The sequence below is a fragment of the Ammodytes marinus genome (assembly GCF_949987685.1).
Source record: "Ammodytes marinus genome assembly, chromosome: 14".
NCBI lineage: Eukaryota > Metazoa > Chordata > Actinopteri > Uranoscopiformes > Ammodytidae > Ammodytes > Ammodytes marinus.
In genome coordinates, this window is record NC_137218.1 from 22303139 (window position 1) to 22322986 (window position 19848).

General features: G+C 42.1%; 1 protein-coding gene across 5 annotated transcripts in view; it reads left to right on the top strand.

The window, feature by feature from the left end:
- Nucleotides 1-19848, top strand: part of abr (ABR activator of RhoGEF and GTPase) — a 139595-nt gene that overhangs the window by 112205 nt on the left and 7542 nt on the right. The window contains exon 1 of one of the 5 annotated variants that reach the window (XM_080040778.1): nt 11493-11969. The exons of the other annotated variants lie outside the window; for them this stretch is intronic. Coding sequence (XP_079896904.1) covers nt 11784-11969 — 186 coding nt within the window. The 5' untranslated portion in view covers nt 11493-11783. Of the gene's footprint in view, nt 1-11492; nt 11970-19848 lie in introns of those variants that run through there. 5 annotated transcript variants of the gene reach the window in all.

A 19848-nucleotide genomic window follows, 5' to 3' on the forward strand; every position in this document is an offset into this window, starting at 1 on the left:
ACTCCGGTTATTGCAAAAGGCTCTGAGTTGTTGTTGAGCCTGTGACTTCCCATAACATTATGCTGTTCATATGGTAGCAGGACGTAGCGCGGTGCCAGGCGTTTGATCCTGCTTTATGATTTCCTGTCCCGGGGCAAGGGAGGGAAACTACCCATTTCCTGTTCTCAGTGAGCATAGCATGGCGCATGCATTCGCAGCTCGCTGGTTGTACTAATCGCACAGGCGCCCATCTAATTTGCTATTTATTTTTTATCAGTAATAATCTGAAACCCTTCCCACTCTTGTTAGTCCAAAGCTGAGGCTTTATTCAATTAGGATTTGTGGCATTAATGTTTTCAGAGCCTACAATCATAGCTGATGATGCCATTCTTTTCCACGTATGCACAAATGTACAGCCCGCCATTCTGACAGGTGTTTATCTTCTATGCTGAAATTAAGTAATAATAATAATAATAATAATTGATAGGTTTTATATAGCGCTTTGTTGTAGGTCACTCAAAGACGCTAAAAGTATTCCTTACTCGACAGACACACGCACACGCACACACACACACACACACACACACACACACACACACACACGCACACAGTTGAGGATGTAAACATATAACGATAATGGTTATAAGGTGGTTTCTAAATATTGTTTAACCCGTATGCCACCATAATAACAAACCTCTTTTCATTGGCTTCTAGAATGTCTGACCGGGGACCTCCAGTGTTGGGGCCCCTTTTGCCACCACAAATTAGACTGATGGTGATGTAATTGTTTTCACGTGCTGGAAATGTTTCTATAGTCCCTGCAGACCCATTTGAACCTGTCAGCTGTGCGAAAGATGAGGTCATTGTTTACCTTATGTTCATGGCCTCACCAAATCCAGTTCTGGTGTGGCAGGCTGATGTTACATGGAGACATGTTAGAGATCAAAACACTTCATCTTGATCTTCTAGCTTTTCACACATTAAGGAATGTTAAACCTCCATGGAGAAGAACAGTTTTTAGTGAGCTAGCCCCCCTTGACTTTTTACACCCTAAGCCTCTTTCGTGGTTAAATAGAAACCACAATTTGAAAAAGAAAAGTAATTGTAGTGTTAAAAAAATAAACTCTGCTGTGACATTACCATTAAAAAGTACCAGTTTAAATAAGGGTTTGAGAACAACACTGTTCACCGCAGGTCTTAGTGTTTTGCCGATGAGGATGCTACCTGTGCATTGCTTTGTTTAATGCAGCCTGTTGCATAACCAGCCTGTACTGAATACATCCCAGTGTTTTTTTAAATGTCCTTGGCAGAATCATGATATGTCTCTATTTGGCGGGGTAGCCAGTTTGAACGTGTACCTGTTCCCGCTGCGCTGGTACTGCTTTCAAAGAGCTAAGTGGGTGTTTACGAGGAAGGGCATTCAAATAGTTTGAATTATGTAATGCGTATTGTATAAGAGCCTGGAGTGTGTGTGTGTGTGTGTGTGTGTGTGTGTGTGTGTGTGTGTGTGTGTGTGTGTGTGTGTGTGTGTGTGTGTGTGTGTGTGTGTGTGTGTGTGTGTGTGTGTGTGTGTGTGTGTGTGTGTGTGTGTGTGTGTGTGTGTGTGTGTGTGTGTGTGTGTGTGTGTGTGTCTGTGTGTGTGTGTGTGTGTGTGTGTCTGTGTGTGTCTGTGTCTGTGTGTGTTTTTTTTCCAGGAGGTGCAGAGAAGTGGTTTGGGTTGATAGCCTCTGTACCTACTCATATCTTCCCCTCTCCCTCCAGTATAACCTTGTGATCTTTCACTCAGCCAGCGTGAAGGAGACTCTGCTTAGATAGAATCCACCGTGATCCAGCCTCAATCCTCTTGCCAGCAGCAGCTGCTTGCTATCGACTATAAGTGGAAAACACTCTTATTTAGTTTGTGGTCCGTATTCTTTGTCTGTGAATTGGAGGTAGATCTAGAAAAAAAACCTCTGGGATCAAAATAGCTCAGTGAAAAGTAAAGACTCAGTGACAGAGTGTTAGTACTGTGTTATATCAGAGAGAAAGTGTTTAGCCACAGCTCAACATTGGAAGCCTGAGGTGATGTGCTGTGCTGAGCTGCTACCCACATACTGTTAGACGACACATAGACTGTCTATAAAAGAGGTTACGGAGAGATTGGTCATCATAACAACCCAATCATCAGGGTGCCTGTTATGGTGGAGTATGTATTGATTGGCTAATTGATTTCCCATTACCAAGTTGATGACTTCTTCACCTGCTAATGAGGTTTTGACCCAACACTGTTTTTTTTTCTTTCTTTCTTCTACTTGATCTCAGTGAAAGAGAAATAAAGGGGGTTGGGGGTGGCTGGGAGGGTGTGGCTGCTGCACTGAATTAGTTAACGGAATCGCTGACCCTGTTTTGATGGGAGAGAAAATGTCAGAGCTGGCAAAACTGATTATCTGATGATGATTATGGGGGGGGGGGAAGGGGGGGGAATGTCATTCATCATGGCACATTCTCACTTGTTTGCCCATTGCTTTTTTGTACTATATATAATATACATACATATATATATTTTGGACAGGACAGAAGAGCAAAAAAACAGCAGCATCCCTTGGACTAAGACAGAGAGATCAATAACTGAAATCTGTCCACAAATTCACCCAGGCTGCAGGTGTCGGTTATTGAATACAATTTCAAAATAAGACACAGCTGGGGACAACACAGAAAGAACATTGCAATATGAAGAATACAAAACAATAACCTCAATCCATACCTATAAACAACATGTGCTATTCGATTTCCACTGTCTCAATATTATTCTACATCCTGTTGTTGTTGGCAAGACCAACCTATAATCTCTTCCGTTCATTCACAGCTATGTCGTCCGGTAGAAGACCCACAATACATAAAGCTGGAGATTTAATCAACTGTAATTGAAATATCTTATGTAATAACACCGTCTCATAGTTGCTCATTTTTCGCACACGTGTACAAGAGTACCAACTTCTTTCTCACATTTCGGTTTCCCATTGCTAAAAAAATACCTGTCACCATTTTGTGCTTATAATCATTTTGACAAGTTGTTGGCTATGCAGTGCATTCTTTTGATTTCGAAACTGCTCTGCTTAAACGGAATCTCTAGCAGTGTTTCCCCTAGAATTTTTTTTAGGCCCGGTGGTAAGAGCTGATAAAGAGTATGCGTGCCGCGTGCGTACCAAATTTCTAGAAGAAATTGACCAAAACGAACCCCATTTGGGATGAGCCTCTTTTGACAGCCTGTTAAAAATGAGGGCATAGGGTTATGCTTTCACATTCAGTACGTTTGTACATGTGGTGTTTCTCACAGGATTTTTAGATCCTGCTGGGTGAGAATGGACATTCTAGGGGGGTCTGGGGGCATGCCCCTGCAGAAGAAACCTTATCCTTTTTAAAGTTAAATGCATCAATCTGGTGCACTTTGAGAGGCGAAATCTGATTAATTCTGTGCTCTGTAAACAACATATGCCCTGCCTATAACTATTTTCTGTAATAATTTGGAGACACAAGCCACGTAAACTATTGAAGAAAAACACATGGATTTCATTAAAAAAACAATAAACACTAAGATCTAATATAGACAGGTCCTGTTTAGACTCATTTCTGGAATAATCTGAATCACCTCACCTTGAAGCTAGCCTATTGAAAAATGTTCTTTATTTTTTTTTAATGCAAATAGCCTTGTTGAAAATAAATGAATTAACATAGGCTACACATCATGATTAGCCTATCAACATGTGTGCTACATAAGGCAAATTCCCTATTCCGACCATTATATTTCATCTAGCCTATTTCTCAATTTAAAACATACAAATAAAGTAGCATTGAAAATACAAAAACATAAAGCTTGTAGGCCTACAATAGCCTGCTGTTTTCAAGATAACTTGACAGTTAAAACAATAAATAAATTAATATGTCCCTTGAAAATAAATGAATGCTTTTCTGAGAAGAATGTCAAAGGCAGTAGCAGTGTGGCACTTTTGTAAACTTACTGAAACGAGTGCATGCCGTTTTTTTCAGCGCTGTCTCAGCTGTTGATACAGATTGGTTGTGTTGCCACGGCGACGTAGCGATTTTAACTTTCTAAACTTTGCGCAGCACTTTTTCCTGTTCAACGTCCCTGTTACTGAGTCCTTAGTATCTCCATAGAGCAGGCGCTGGTTTTATTTTCGCCACTAGTTCAACGTTTGCTTGCTAGTCATGCTCCTGCTCATTGACTTCCGTGTTTTAACAAGTGCGCACCCGCACCGAATACACACGCGCATCGCGCCGCGCGCAGACACACATACACACACGCAGACACACAGATCAGCTGATGGGATGATCAAACGAGAGGTTGTAAAGACAGGCGCACACGAGGGGTAGACCGACAGTGCCGCGCAGACGCTCGCATATTATTATTACGGAATCAATGAAAAATTGATAATAATTTTTTTTTTTTTATTATTATTTTTTTTTAAAGTTAGGCTGCTGTTGGCCTGGCGGGGGGTCCCGTTGGCCTGGCGGCCCCGCCAGGCCTGTACAATGGTAGGGGAAACACTGCTCTAGACATTTTCGGGAAATGCTCGTATTCAGATTTCAGATGAGAAGATTGAGAAAACTCTCTGTGTCTTTGTAGGCACACTAAAAAAGATTCTTAAACCATCAGCCAGTTAGCTTTGCTTAGCATAAGCAGGTTTTCAGTGGGGTTATGTTCTGGACTATTTCCTGGCCTGGTGCGGTGACTTCCTGGATACATGTTAATCAGGATGTTCTGAATAAACCAGCAACATACAACTGTATTGTTAGAATCATCATGGCGTCTGATGTCAGCGCGTTCTTTTCCAGCAATAAATCCAGTCCCTCAAAGGAAAATGAACACTCTTTATGTCATTGTCATTCTTGCATTGTTTTGACACACAAAAATGACACCTTTATCTTTTAAGGAGGTTTACACATGTTAGGCTAACAGCCATAAAACAGGGTATATGTGAGCAGGAACGGCTGTTTACATGGCATTGTCTTATTCGGAATATGATCCTATAAGGTTAATATTGGGCTATTGCTGTGCATTTAAACACGGTCATTGAGTTGGTTTTCTTACTTTTTCATCTTGTTTTGAATTATTGTAGATCATCTATCACTTCTTTTCCCCACTGTTATTCTGATCGCCCTCCGCCCTACTAGTGTAATGTTCCAGGTGGCTACGTCCAGTCAGCCGTGGGTCTTACACTTTAGAGTGAATAATTCAAGCAGGTCAGTAGCACCGTGGTCCAGTGATGCTGCACTCACTTCAACACTGGATCTGGGTCACACTGTACAGATGTAACACAGCCTGGTCCCTGTAGAGCACAACACGCTACGGTGATCCTAACTTCACCATAATGGTTTCACATCCATGGCACGCTACAGGGCAGGACAGTTTGTTTTAAATGCCCCCCAAGTCCAAGTCTTCACCTCAAATTACTGCTTAAACAGAGAAAAATGTATCATCCCCTTCTGAGACTTATTTCTTAGCTTACTTATTGGACCATTTACACGGACTAAATTGACGAAAGGTATGACCGCAACTGAAAAGTTATCCGCACAAAATAACAAATCTAAAGCTAAATACAGGAAGCTTGTGCACTATCCAGGAAAACCTGGACACGGCAATGATGTTTAAAGCTGCTGTGGAAAGATCATAATCACCTCCTCGTCGCAGCTAAGGAAAAATGTAGAACCCAGGCACTCTTTCCATTTTGTGGAATGGAATCTCAAAAAAACAAAACAATCCAGAGAGGCATTTTGCACCACCGCTTGGGGTTTCAGAAATGCAAATCTGCCTTGTGCAGCATCTTTATTATGAGTCAGACTTGTTTATTTATAGCAAACTCAACCATTGGCTCGGCTCAGATTTGGATTCTATAATGTTTGCCTGGGATGGGCGGATTATATGTAATTAAAGAAAGTTCACTGTGTTGTTTAGCGGTAATTACCTCCACCAAGGCAGCTCTGTTTGACTGAAAAGATTTCTGTTGTTTGGTATGGATGTGTCAGCTGCAGTCTTCTCCTATTGCACGTATTACAGAGTGTGCCCTCGTTGTTTGAAGGGAGGGTTTGTCATGCAGAACGTGCAGCGTTACGGCTTCACCATTTGCTCTTGCATCACTCTGTCTCTCTCTCAACATTTTCTATGTGCTCTGTGTCCTCTCTCTCGCACACTTCATTTTTCCGGTTCTCCATCTCTCCTCAATTGCATCCAAATGTACTGATCAAACTGATTCCTGGCTAGATTTACTGAGTGGATTTAAGTCAACTTGAAGCCTTTTAAATAGCCCACGTTTATTCATATCTTTTCATTTCCTGAATGCTTTGTTTTTCCAGCTACCCTCTGTCTAGGAGAGGGTGAAAAATGCAAACAATATATACTCTTCTCCTCTTCTCATCACTACCACACCCAACAACACACAAGCAGCTTCATAATAATGAAACAGTCTCTTATTGCACTATTCTCTTTTCCTCCCTCCTGGGTCTCCATCACCACTTTTGTTCCAAAGTGCTTAATAAGTGATGGAGCGGTTAATCTGTGGAAGATACCCCCCGTTGTCTCGGATGAAAGAGAAGAAGGAATAATCCGTGGAGCACCCCCAGGCTTTGATTTTCTACCATGCCAAGCTCCCCCACCCCTTGCCTCTACACTCCCATTTTAGCACTTCCACTCTACCCTGAAGGACCCTCCCTCACGCTCACACCCTCCCTATCCTTCTTTGACTCTGTTTCCTTTTCCTCTTGCCCTAAGATCCAGGGGAGGCAGCAGGAGAGATCAAAGAGGTGGGGTGGTTCATCCCGTAAACATACTTATAGAGACCATCCACTTTCAATCTGATTGAATTATCCGCTTACCAAATGGCTTGTGGCTATCAGTGTTACCCCGTCAGCAAGTCGCAGGCCTCAGTGAGATGCACATGATGACAATTTTTCATGAGTAAGCCAAACAAGCTCTAGGCCACATCAGTTTTTTGATTTAAGTCATAAATGATCACCTTCACCTGCCTCACAGGGATTTAACCTGGAAGAAATGAGGGAAGGAATATGAATGAACACACACACACACACACTTTCAGAGTGTGTAGTTCAAAGTCCTTAAAAAAATATCATCAAACTAGATTAAATGTTAAACTAAATAAATAAATAAAATGGAGATCGTTTGAAGTTCTCCCCTGGAGCATAGCAAAACTTTTAAATTCTACACGGATATACTCTGCAATAGGCTACTAGAGTTCAGAGTGAAATCTGTTAGTTATGTTTATTATTACCAAAACAACCAGATGCTCTGCATTAAATAAACTCAAAAAAAGTCAGCTTTTTTCGATGCGCACCAGATACGAGTTGGATAATGTCTCATATTCGTTTCGCGTTCACAAAGGCAAATGTCAAATAGACAATAGATTGTAAACCAAAGTCATGTGCACAGAAATGCTGTTACGAATGCTACTGTGTCCTATAATTAACACATCGTGTCTTCTTGTTAATGTAATCCTTACACCTTACTCTGCGCTTTCACATAATTAGAAAATTCCCCTAAATATTCTTTTACATTTCTTCTATAGCAGCCATCAGGACATAATGTACACATCAGGCAGGAAAGGACAGGACATGCAAACACAGAAAGATCCCTGCAGAGAGCTGGTTTGAGCCCGGGAGCTTCTTGCTGAGAGAGGAACCACTGCACAGCTTCCTATTGGAAAAAATCCACAGTTGTAGTTTTTTTTTCCTCATGTCCAATATCCCACATCTGGATGGAATTTGAGGCTAAATTGCTTATGACGTGAAAAAAGTCATTGTGGTTTGTTGCATACGGAGGGCGAGAAAAGTGAAGTTCAAATGCACAACAAGAAGTTATCAACAGCGGTGTAATGTACAGTCCAATGGGCTTGTTTTAAGGCAAACTCACTGAAACGCAGGACTGACTGCAGTGTCAGGACCATTCAATGTTACATTAGCCAGACATGGATTCGGAGCTGCTCCATATTCATGTCGGAGCACCGTAGCCGATAAATTGATAATTAATTTATCTCCGGCTCTTGAAGGCCTGTGTGATTGGCAGAGCAGTGCTGAAGCCTGCACTAGTGGAGGCCGTAGAATCGCAGAATCAACAGAATCACGGCACTCGTCATTGAGCGGCCCTCAATCCCACATGGAGTCTGGTGTAGAAACAAGGACCTAGTTTAACACGCTCCCTCCCTCCCTCCCCCCCCCGTCTTGTCTGGTCATATGGAGCGGGGTTTACATGGGGCTGTTCCACCCAGAACATCTATAATTAAGAGCCGGCACATGTCCTGCTGTCAGTGCAGAAGGCATTCAGGGGTTATCTCTCACCTATCCACGTTGTAGTCAAATAGTTTTTTTCTTTATCATTGAAGCTCAAATCATTTTCAAAGTTATAATATTCTGACCGGCAATGCAATAGCGTACATTTGACAATTTCCCTCCAAAAGTCTGCTGTCATTGTCTTTGGTGTGCTGAAGAATGTAATAATACGGCTCGTCGTTACAACAGAACAGAAATAATATCACACAGAGCAAATTAAGCCGTTAGTCGCAGTGCCGTTATCTCTCACCTCATCTCACACTCACCACGACCATGAGTGTGCAGCATCAAAAACCATCTCAAGGATTAACACTTTCACTAATTACTCTTTTCTTTTCTTTCATGTAGACTCCCATTCCTGTGAGAACCCTTAATTATTTCCCCCCCCCCACCCCCTCCCCTGCTTGCATCTTTCCTATTTGTATTATTCCCACATCTCCCAAGCTCAAGGCCCAACACTGTTTCATCCTCTCATACGGTTCATTTATCTCTACAGAAAATGTTAAATCCTAAACTAAGGGTCTATCATTCCGCTCTCCTTACCCACAGCAAAACCCAGGGAGCTGAAATACATGTAGTTTGCCTCCAACAAGATTCAGAAAATATATACTCATACATTTTTGGTTTTGAGGAACTGTGGCTGTCTGTGTGTAGAGCTGTTTTAATGTGTGTGAGGTTAGCGTGAGCCCACAGTATTCTGGGTTAACATGTCTGCATGTATAGTATGTAGGCATGTCTTTTAATGCGATAAATAGTGCATGAGCTCACACTAGACCGAGAGGAGCATTTGACATATAAATGTATGTGTTTGTGTTCCTCCGGCTGGGTGAGTGCATACGTGCACGAGTGTTCGCTCCGTGGTTTTAACTGATGTGATGTGATGTGAAGTGCTGGACTCTGGTTGACCTAGTGGTGTCGTCGCCTGAAAGCTGCTTCTATACTCTATAGAATAACTGTGCACTGTGTGTGATGGTATAGGGGTTTGTAAAAGGACCATCTTTTCTAGTTGACCAAACACTATCAATCATCACTCATGATTGTGAGATTGGGGTCGCTGATGGTCTTTTTAATGCATAAGGACACAATGGAAAGAGTGAATATGGTAACAGGTGAGACAGAGGTTTTGCTGACGAAATCGGTGTTATTATGTTCTGACCTTCAGCCTTTCTTGACTGTTAAAACTAAAGCCCATGGCAACCACATGTCTTAAACACACGATAGAACAGTTAACATATACACAGTTCAAATATGCCCTTCTATTTCTGCGTTCCCTTTCTGCCTCGTCTTGCCCCAAAAATATCTTCCCTCTCCCTGTGGGTTTTTTTTTTTTTGTTTTCCTCCCTTTTCCAAAACTGGTTTTCCCAGACATTCTTTCCGTGACGCATGGGCCGAGTGCGTCTCATAGTTACGACGAACTCTGGGAGATAAAAATACTCTGGCGAAGGGTTGGCTGAGGTCTTTTCCATACTAACCTCCTCCACTGTCCTCCTACGTTGTGGGTTACACAAAGTCACAAAGTCAGACATACAGGGCTCACCCTTCCTATATATCTGCTCAACGTTTCATGTTAACCACAAATCAAATAACAACCCACATGTTTTTACGCCGTGGTATCATACTGTCTAGCCCTATCTGAGGCGCCTCGCGATGACTTGATGACTCTGTTTGGTTTGTTAGGGTGTGTTCAGAGCCTGCATGGACTTAAAGATAACCGCTGTGTATTCTCTTACACTTTTTTTCTGCTTGTAACTGCTGTTTTAGAGCGAATAAAGAACGGATGGATCAATACACTCTCATCTATATAATGATCAATAATCATCAATACCTATTTCAATTGACAAGTCCTCGGCCATTCAAACTTTTGATAAAATCCTTTTCTGTCCATTCCAGGTTGACACAGTCAGCAGAGAAGGATATTTTTTACCGAGAACATACACTATTTACGTACTTTATGCATCTCCCTCCCAATCTTAGTAACATAGCTGTGTCCCAGCATTGCAGTAGATCACGTATATAGCTTACTGTTACATGCTTCTCACTTCTCATCTGAATTCCTTTCTGAATCACTGTACAATCAGCAGGTATCGGTGTAACCTACCAGTGGACACCCGCTCTAAATCCTAACCCCCACACCACACCACACAGCCCAGCAGACAGTCTGTCTTACTGGTCTGGAGGTTTTTAAGATGCAGCCTCGCGTTTGTAACCTTTCTACCGGCAGAATATTTCTCCCCTCTAATTAAAATGGGACTGGACACGGCCAGGGGGGGATGAAGTTTGACAGGCATGCACCCCTCTCCCCCTATCGATCCATTATAAAAACGCCTTTTCACAGCAGCCAGCTCTGAATGCCCCTGTTGAATAAAGATGGTGACCCAGCCTGCGTGTCTCCAAGGATGTGCAAGCGTGTGTGTGGAAATCGGTGAACTGTAAGAGCGCGGTGATCTGAAGTCATCTGCACAGCAAGGCATAGTAACAGCAGGCACACAGGCAGAGAGGAGGAGTAATAGGGCGGAAAGAGGAGTAAGAAATGTGCCTCTTGTCAGGAGGAAATGACAATGTAGAAGCTTTTGAAGCCTGCTAGATTTAGAGATGGTGTTGCCAATGGTTTATACATTTTATCCTCAGGTATTGGACATGTATTGCTATCGCACAGTATGGAACAGTTGGTAGTGAGATATTCATTGATTTAGACAAAAAGGGATTTTGGCAACACGCATTCTCCAGAATGGCTGACTCCACTTTAAAGTTTCACACCTTCTCTCCCTACTTCTCTCCACTAAATCCTCTCGCTTCCTGAGTGTGCTGTCAAGCTCTGGGAAAGGTTGACAAGGGGTCAACGCACTAAACAAAACACAGTACAGCATGCAGTAGTCCTCTCTCTCTCTTTCTCTTTCTCTCTCTCTCTCTCTCTCTCTCTCCCTCTCTCCCCTTATTTCTCATTGACTGTTTATTGCTCCCTCCTCTCCTCCCCTTCTCCCTCCACTCTTTGGAGGTGTGTCCATCAACATCTGGAGAAGCAGGGTCGCTCTGTGACAACGGGGGCTTGTTCTCTTCCCCAAGCTCCCTCCCTCTTTCTCTTTCTCTCTAGCTCTCTCTCTCTCTCCCTCGCTCTGCCTCGCTCTAGCGCTCTGTATCTGTGTTTGCCGTTGTGGAAGTCAGATTGCACAGCGAGGAGATGTTGGCAGCTGACTGTGGAATGAGCACACAGAGGCACCGTTGTGGAATTACTACCGGGCTTATTAAGAGGCATGGCATGGCAATATTTAGTTTCTCCTCCAATCATCACACTTTCCTCTTTGGAAGTGAATAACTGAGTATCGGCCGTGGCACACTTCTTTCTTTTTTCTTTCTGCACCTGGTTGGGTGATCAGTGAGAGGTTACTTGAGGACCTTCCATCCTCACACCCCCTCTCTCCTTGTTGTAAAGCGGTGTACTGTGGAAGAGGCATTCAGAGGCTTTTGGGATGACGGAGATCATGGTTCCGGATGTAAACTTGAACTCTGTGTGTGAGCGTCTGGAGCAGCAATGCTGTGTGGACCAGAACCAGCACAATCTGTCCAGCCAGCCTCAGACCCCTGTGTTCAAGAGGCACACCAACACCGGGGCCAAGCTATGGGGCCGCGTCCGCAGCAAGCTGCTCAGACAAAAGGTCTTTGGATGACACAACGCACGCACACACACGCGCACACACACACACACACACACACACACACACACACACGCATACACAAAGACACTCGTCGCATACACACACAAGCTGTTTTCTCTTTTATCATTTGTTCTCTCTTATTTATCACTCTGTCACTTCCATCTGTTTGCTCTGCCTTTCTTTCATGGTCAGTGTATCCATCCCTGTGTGTGTGTGCTCTCTCCCTGTGGGTCTTTCTTTCAGCGCAGAAATGCCCATTGTTCTTATCTGATGGCTTCATTGATAGCGCTAGAGGCAGTGAGGTAGTGCTAAATAAAAAGGTGTCTAAACTGGCCTGTTGTAACATCTGCCACAGTAAAAGCAAAAATGTTATTTCTTTAGAAAACCTAATTTTATGCTTTTCTCCTTCTTTAAATGATCTTAAATGATTCACATCTATTATTTGTTACTTTCTGTGATTCATGTTGTAAATATGCGTTACTGATCCTTATGTCAGCTTTAAAAAGTGGTTAGTGTAGCACAAGGAAGTGTTTCCCAATGATAAGGGTTTGAAAAGTAGCATAGATACTAGGAATAGTTATTACCTACCTGGATATTGGACTGTACAATGTAATTACCAAGAGATAAAAGTCACCATTACTTTATAGACCACTGCATTGTTTATTTAACATGAAATAATAACAATGATGAGTACATTCTATTTCCCACTCTTCTGTATTGGTTTTAAGATGTTTAAATAGCAGGTCAGCTCCCTCTGCTGTTCATGTCAAGTATTGTCTGCCTCTGACTGAGCTGAATGCACCTTTGGCATTTCAGGCACAGATTCCACTAATTAGCCTTAACATTAATTTGCTGTCACATCATCCAGGCTGCATCAAGTTTTTTTTTTATTGGTCATGATTTTTTCATTGCTGGAGACACACTTAAATTACAATTTTTGAAGTTTATAGCACATTATTGGCAGGTCTCCTCTTTGTTTTGTTACTCTTGATTTAACGTGTATCTTTTGTTTAGCATGGTGCTGTTTTTGCACTTCAAAGGTAGTAGGTGGCTGGCTAAAATAGTGTAAACAATGAGAGATACATGTTTGTCTTTCCTTTTTCTGGAAATTTGAGCGGTCTCCGTATATCCTACGTAACAGTTACAAAGATGCTATGCCTAGCTCTGCACACACAGCTAAATCAGTGACTCATTTTTCTATTTTGGCCGTATGTTTGCATATTCAGCAGTCCTCCTCATCTTCATCGCGAGTGCACCGCCAGCATTTTCAGCTGTAATTTGTTTGCATGGTAAAACAGGTTCAGGACAAAGGAACCCATAAGTTTAAAAAAAAAAATTCTGCCTGACCTTTGCTTCAGTGCTTTCCATTATTCAACAGTGGCTTGAGGAAAGGGTGACCACTGGTTATACTGAACAGGATAAAACAGGTATTAATGACTAAGTCCAGGCTTTGATGCATTGACCCGCAGGTCCTGTATTGATTCAATCTCCTCCTCCTGTGTGCACAAATCTCCATGTCTTAATGTTAGACAATGTGATTAAGGCGTTATCTGTATTTCATTGCTGTCCAAATATCTCAACTCCGCAGTTGATTGCCTTTCGATCCTGCCTTGTCCCCAGCCCATCACCCTGTGCAGAAATCCCCATTGACCAAACTTTTCTGTGAAGACCCATTCATCTCTTCATTCACTATCAATGAAGCTTTGAATACAGGGTCTTATGAGTACGTTTGTGTTGCAGTATTTCGGTGCGCTGTTGCCTTTTGATCCTATCAGCTCTAACAGTTCCCCCTTTCTTCTGAATTTCTGGTTGTGGAGGATGAAAGGCGATATTGTTGTTTATGTGTATTCATCTACCATCATGATCTGGTAAACAGTAACATGACAGATTGCCTGTGGGTCTTTGAAACAATCTGAACAAAAAAATTTAATCTGCATTCTGAAAAAATACAATAATCTATTTGTATACAGACAGGACAGGGTTAGTATAGTGTTTTTCATCTAATGTTCTCATATAAAAACATTTGGACATTATTTTCTTTTTTTTTCATTCTGACTTTTCATTACTTTAATATAATAATAATAATTTTAGTCGAAGCAAAAAGGATTTGCTTTTTGCCTTTTTTTAAATTGGTCTAAAATCTATTCTGGAATTTGTCCGTATAGATACCCTTTATGAGGTCGAACGACTATCAGCCTTTTCAAGTAATTATTGAAGGGGGCAGGGAAAGAGGACTTGAGGGTACATATTCCTTTTGTGTTTGTATGCATCTGCAGCATTTGTCATGTTATGTACAGGGCGCGTTGAGAGGAATGTTGATGTTTAGAGGATGCTTGAGCTTATGGAAGTACACAGGGGAATTGTCCTCCCTCCTTCAGCCTCAAGCAGCACCTAATTAAGACACGGCGTGATGAGACGGGAGGCTGGCTTGGAACACTAATTGGACTAGAGCCAGACATAATGTATGCTTAGTGTTGCAGGGAGAGAACAAATGATGATGAAACCGTTACTGGGTTGTAGTTTGAGGTTTTTGGGCTGCGTGTTTAGTATGATGCTCTTTTGGGTCATGACCTGTTTGCTGGGCAGGTTGGGTTTTTCTTTTTCTTTGTGGAGTAACAGCCGGCTTAGTGGGCACAACAATGCAACTGTCGTGCCAGCTTAAGCCATGGAAGAGAATCAGATCCAACCATTATCATCTGCCCTCAGCCACACTCATCCACCCTCTTGGCCCACGCTGCATTTCAGCCCAGACACAAAATTATGCTTTTCCATTAAAGTATGTTGATTAGTGCAGCTGAGATATTAGGGTTTCATCCCTCCTGCGTGCCTAAAATGCCAGCCAGTCCCCTAATGGCCTTTTTTCATAGGCAACATAAATCTCTCGGTCTGTCCCCACCGGAGGGCATAGCCCTTTATTGGCCCCAATCCATTCCCCCCTGTGCAGGATCTGTGCTTTGGTTAATGAGCTCCAGGAGGGGAGAGGCAGGTCAGTAAAACATTCCTAGGTTGTTGATACCCACAACGACCCCTCCTGGGATGAGACCAGCCCCATCACTTCTAGCCTGAAGCAGGCCGTATGCAGGGGGACTTTAATCTCAGCAGGGTAACAACAAGGCATTAATCATCAAATTAAGTGGTGAAAGTAGGAAGATGTGGCCTTCTGTAAAAGTCGTCATGTGTGCTATAGCAGCGGTCTAGCCTTAAGGTTATCACAGGAAAGATGAGAGATGATTAATCAGGGTTACCACGTTAATTCAGGGAATTTTATGTATTTTTTTCTGATATGTCAGTTTATGACTTATCTGCTTAGATTTTTTGTTTTTTCAAAGATATTTTTTTTTACTGTTGTTTTATTGGATAGTTTAAGCACATAGTTGAAATGGGGAGAGAGAGAGAGAGAGAGAGAGAGAGAGAGAGAGAGAGAGAGGGAGGAATGAGATGCAGTAAACAGCCGGGGCCGGAGTCGAACTCTAGTCCGCTGCAGCAAGGACTTTTGCCTTAATGCATGCAACCTCTACTGCTGAGCCACCGAGGCACCCTCCTACGAAAGAAACATGTCTAAGAAACATCTAGGAGTCCTAGATGTTTCTTAGACAGTCTTCGTGGATGATTTCTTCTGAGCTTAAAGGACCAGACCAGGAAGACGTTGATTTGTTTCAGCTCATGGGGAAAAACTCCAACTTAGTAATCAAAGTTTTGAAGATCTTGGTGACTGTTTCATCACAACTGAAGCTCTGATCATGGCACCCGCTCAAAGAATGACAAAATCGTTCTTCCTTGTTTACTTTGTAGACTCCTCTGAGAAAAACATATGTAGATATGATGTAATGGCTTGCAAATGGTACATGCTGTACCATGTATGCGGTAGGGATCACAAATAATCTGAATAGTGAGGTAATGAGTTAGCCCTACGACTCTGCAGTGTCCCCAAAAGATCTGTCCAAGGCAAACATGAGTGTTTATCAGAGGACAGGAATGTGACTTAGTCCCCAGTCTGTTGATAACATAATGGGATTGTTGTCATTGCTGCCCAAGATTAAATCAGATTTTTTGAAGGTTTGTCTTAATGAGAATGGAACATCGCAGGGTTTGCAGCTGTGAGTTATGGGATTTAAATGATAGCGGAAATGGGAGTTGGCAATCATTAGTTGGTATTAGTCTTGGGAAGCACCTGAGAGAGTTCCTGAAATCATCATGTTTTTTTTGTTATTTAGCCGATACAATTTTAGACACATTTGTCATACTGAGTGTATTCATTGTAATAACCATACAAGCATTAGAACATTACAGGGATATTCACTGTGTCTCTCATCGTTCGTGTAGAATAACTTAAGATTCGATGTGACGGCTGCAGGCAGGGTCATGTTGCATAAGTGTAGTACGCATCTGTGTGTGTTGCTCTTTTCAGACCGGTTTAGAGAATCACACTCTGCCTGCAGAAATGCAAGAACATTCTGCAAATCACAACCCTGTGTCGGCCCAAACCCGCCGCCGATTGGCTCAAACAAGGAAGTGAGAGACCAAGGCAACATGGCAACCGAGTCACAGAGCTCACGTGGCCGTGGTGACATCAGCACCTGCTGAGTATAGAGGCGCGCTATCGCTGATGCAGATGTAAACATTACGCTTATGTGATTCATTTGTCTAAAAATAGCCTCTTGTTCTCTACGAAGCAAATGTGCCGCAGCGTGATTTGTTAACTGGGTTAAAAAAAGGCTCAATCACTGCACACAACACTTCTTGTAATGCTGCTAAGACCAAAGAGCCGCGCAGTTCAAGCCATGTTCTAATTAAAGGACTAATAAAAAGCTTTCTGATGCCGAATTAATATTTAATCAGCCAGAGAGCAGAAGGGGAGAACTGAGATGAAGCACAAAGGACAAATTAAACAGAAAATGAATTAATTTCGCATATCTAAAGATCATGTTGTTTTGTGAATATTGTCGCCAGCATTCACTTATTCTCCAACACAGCAATAATGAGTTGATTCAATTGGTGTGGATTTGAATTATTGATTAAAAACGGCTTTAAACATAATTTCAGAAATTGACTGTGCACAATGTCTTTTGCACATTTTGATCTTTTTTCTCTTTGATGTACATAATCACTGGTAGTAAGTATGTTAGGACCTCTACTAACAGGATTTATACTTCATTGAAATGTAACAATTCCCTGTTGTAATGCAGAGAAATCCCCAAAGAAATCAGAAAAAAAAACTATTTCAGGTGTGCATTTTTTACTTTCCTAATCAGTAAAGTCTGGTATTCTGATAGATGGAACATACCACTAATGGCCCCCTGTGCCATACATACATACATACATACATATAAATAAATCATAAAGGAACCTTATGCATGGTTCTTGCCTGGCTACTTGGCAATACTGGACATGTGCCCTTTTTCACTACAAATCAAGACCATGCTGTAGTGCTGCATGAGCTAAACCACGCCTCTGAAGCCTCCTGTGTGTTTAGTAGGAAAAGTAAACAGCTCCAGAAGGTTGCAGACCTCAGGTTCTCCCACTGTGTCGGTGTGCTGTTGCTGTCAGTTTAGCGCAGGCTGCAGGAGTGTGTCTTATCTCATGTGACGGTGAAGAAGGGCAAGATTATGTTTCCACAGCTGGGGGGGGGGGGGGGGACATATCAGCCAGTTCCCGTAGTGTAGTGGTTATCACGTTCGCCTAACACGCGAAAGGTCCTCAGTTCGAAACTGGGCGGGAACAGCAATTTTTTAATCCATATGAAGCAGCCGTTGTTTTCTATTTTTGCAACATTGAGTCCAGGAATAGTGGTTGCTGTTGTTTTTTCTAATGTACAATCTTGTTCTTTGTTGTATGTGGTGATATGGTGGTTAATAAAAGGGCTTAATAGTTCACTGGAAAATATCTGGAAATTGTTCATTCATTTGATCAGAGTAAGCAATGTGTTGAGCCTTTTTTAATCTGATTTTCCATTGATTATTATACCCCCTTTTTCCATATTTTGAATCAGGTATTAGGTGAGACCTTGAAGCTAAGACTCTCAGTCATGATATTTTATGTGATGCATGTGTTCTGACTGAGACAGAGTACAAACATATCCACCATCAATTTTCTGCAGGTCCTTCAACTTGGCCATATCCCATGGAAGCCACATGTATACTGTTGCATTTGGACATACATATTTCTGACTCTCCAACACACCAAAGGGCAACAAGGTGTGTGTGTGTGTGTGTGTGTGTGTGTGTGTGTGTGTGTGTGTGTGTGTGTGTGTGTGTGTGTGTGTGTGTGTGTGTGTGTGTGTGTGTGTGTGTGTGTGTGTGTGTGTGTGTGTGTGTGTGTGTGTGTGTGTGTGTGTGTGTGTGTGTGTGTGTGTGTGTGTGTGTGTGTGTGTGTGTGTGTGTGTGTACAGAGGTCAAGTTCAGTATGCATGCCATACTAAAGGTCGAAAGAACATAAATCAACTGCACTGTCCATGACCCGCTGAGCCCTTAACCTTGTACACACTCATGACCCATGCAGTGTGAGCGTTGTTCCCATGTAACTCAGCAACATCATGGTTGAGTTACTCTGTCCTCCAAACACACACATCGCTATTGTATTCTATTAGAAAGAAAAAGGCTTCAAGTGTGTCCCCCAACAGGGGGGCGTATAAATCAGTGTGTGCAGCACTACATTTGAAGTATTTCTGGTCTTGTGCTTCAGGACGCAGTCTCTTCTGATCTCTCCTCAAATAATATATACTCGATAGTTTTCATCGTCTTACAAAGAGAGCTTTGCCACTTGAGTGATGCGGTCCCAATCAGAAGCACATTAACCTGAGGATGTCTATTAAAAAAAAACATGACACACTCGGACTTTTATCTTTTCCTAGAATATGCACATGAATGCATATAGTAGATGCTCATGTGCTCAAAATCCCCTTCAAGCATCCAGTCAACTGAACATTTTTTAAATTACATGAAAGGAATAAAGCTGTGCTGGTCCTAATAGGTCTGAAAGGTATTTTTTTTTAAACTTGTGAGTAATATATCTGTAGTATTGTTATTTTTGTAGTATATCTTCTTTGCCTTGAAACAACACTAATTAATTTGATCTTAAGATCTAGCTGATGATGACACAAATCAAGATCGAAGTTTGATACGTTCAGCCACATTTCAACTAGTATAATGTGCTTATTTTTTCTCCATTACCTTAACCCTTAATCCTCTTGCTGTTTTTTAAACCAGCTGGACACATCCCGATAAGTCACTGTTCATTTCCGAAGCTATCTTTTGTCATGTTACCCTTCTCCTGACATTTTGTCTTAATTCTGAGAGTAATATTTAGTATAAACTAAGTCAGTCTGAGTTAAGTATTTTCTAATTAAAAAGAATACAGTTGAGGATACAGTTTGGAGAGGGGTGAACGAGTGCAGCCACTGCCTAAAAAGGACCCTCTTTGTTTTTACAACCCTACTGGAGCACATTCATATTTAATCAGCTTTTTTGAGAACTTAATGGAGGGTAATAGGAAGAAGTGAGGTGGGCAGAACAGCTTGCTCTGAGTGTACTTCAAGCGGTTACAGGGGGTGTCAGCAGTGAAGTCCTGGATCTTTGCCCAGTTCTCTTCTTGGCAGTGGCCGCGTAAAACAATTGCAGTGATTACCTGTCCCTCGTCTCAAACCCCGAACCCTGCTGGGAAAACAGACTTTAACGATAATAGGAATGCGTAAAACCGATGCCAAATGGCCTTTTTACGAGGTAATGAAACATTTTCACTGAGAACTTGTAATGGTCGCAGCCAAATGCTGACAATAATAAGAGAAGTGTGCTGCCCTTGTGCTCACCCAACAGTCATCATTTCCTTCAAAGTTGAGCACATCCCTACAATGGGGTTTAATGACAAAACAATGACGCTCAAG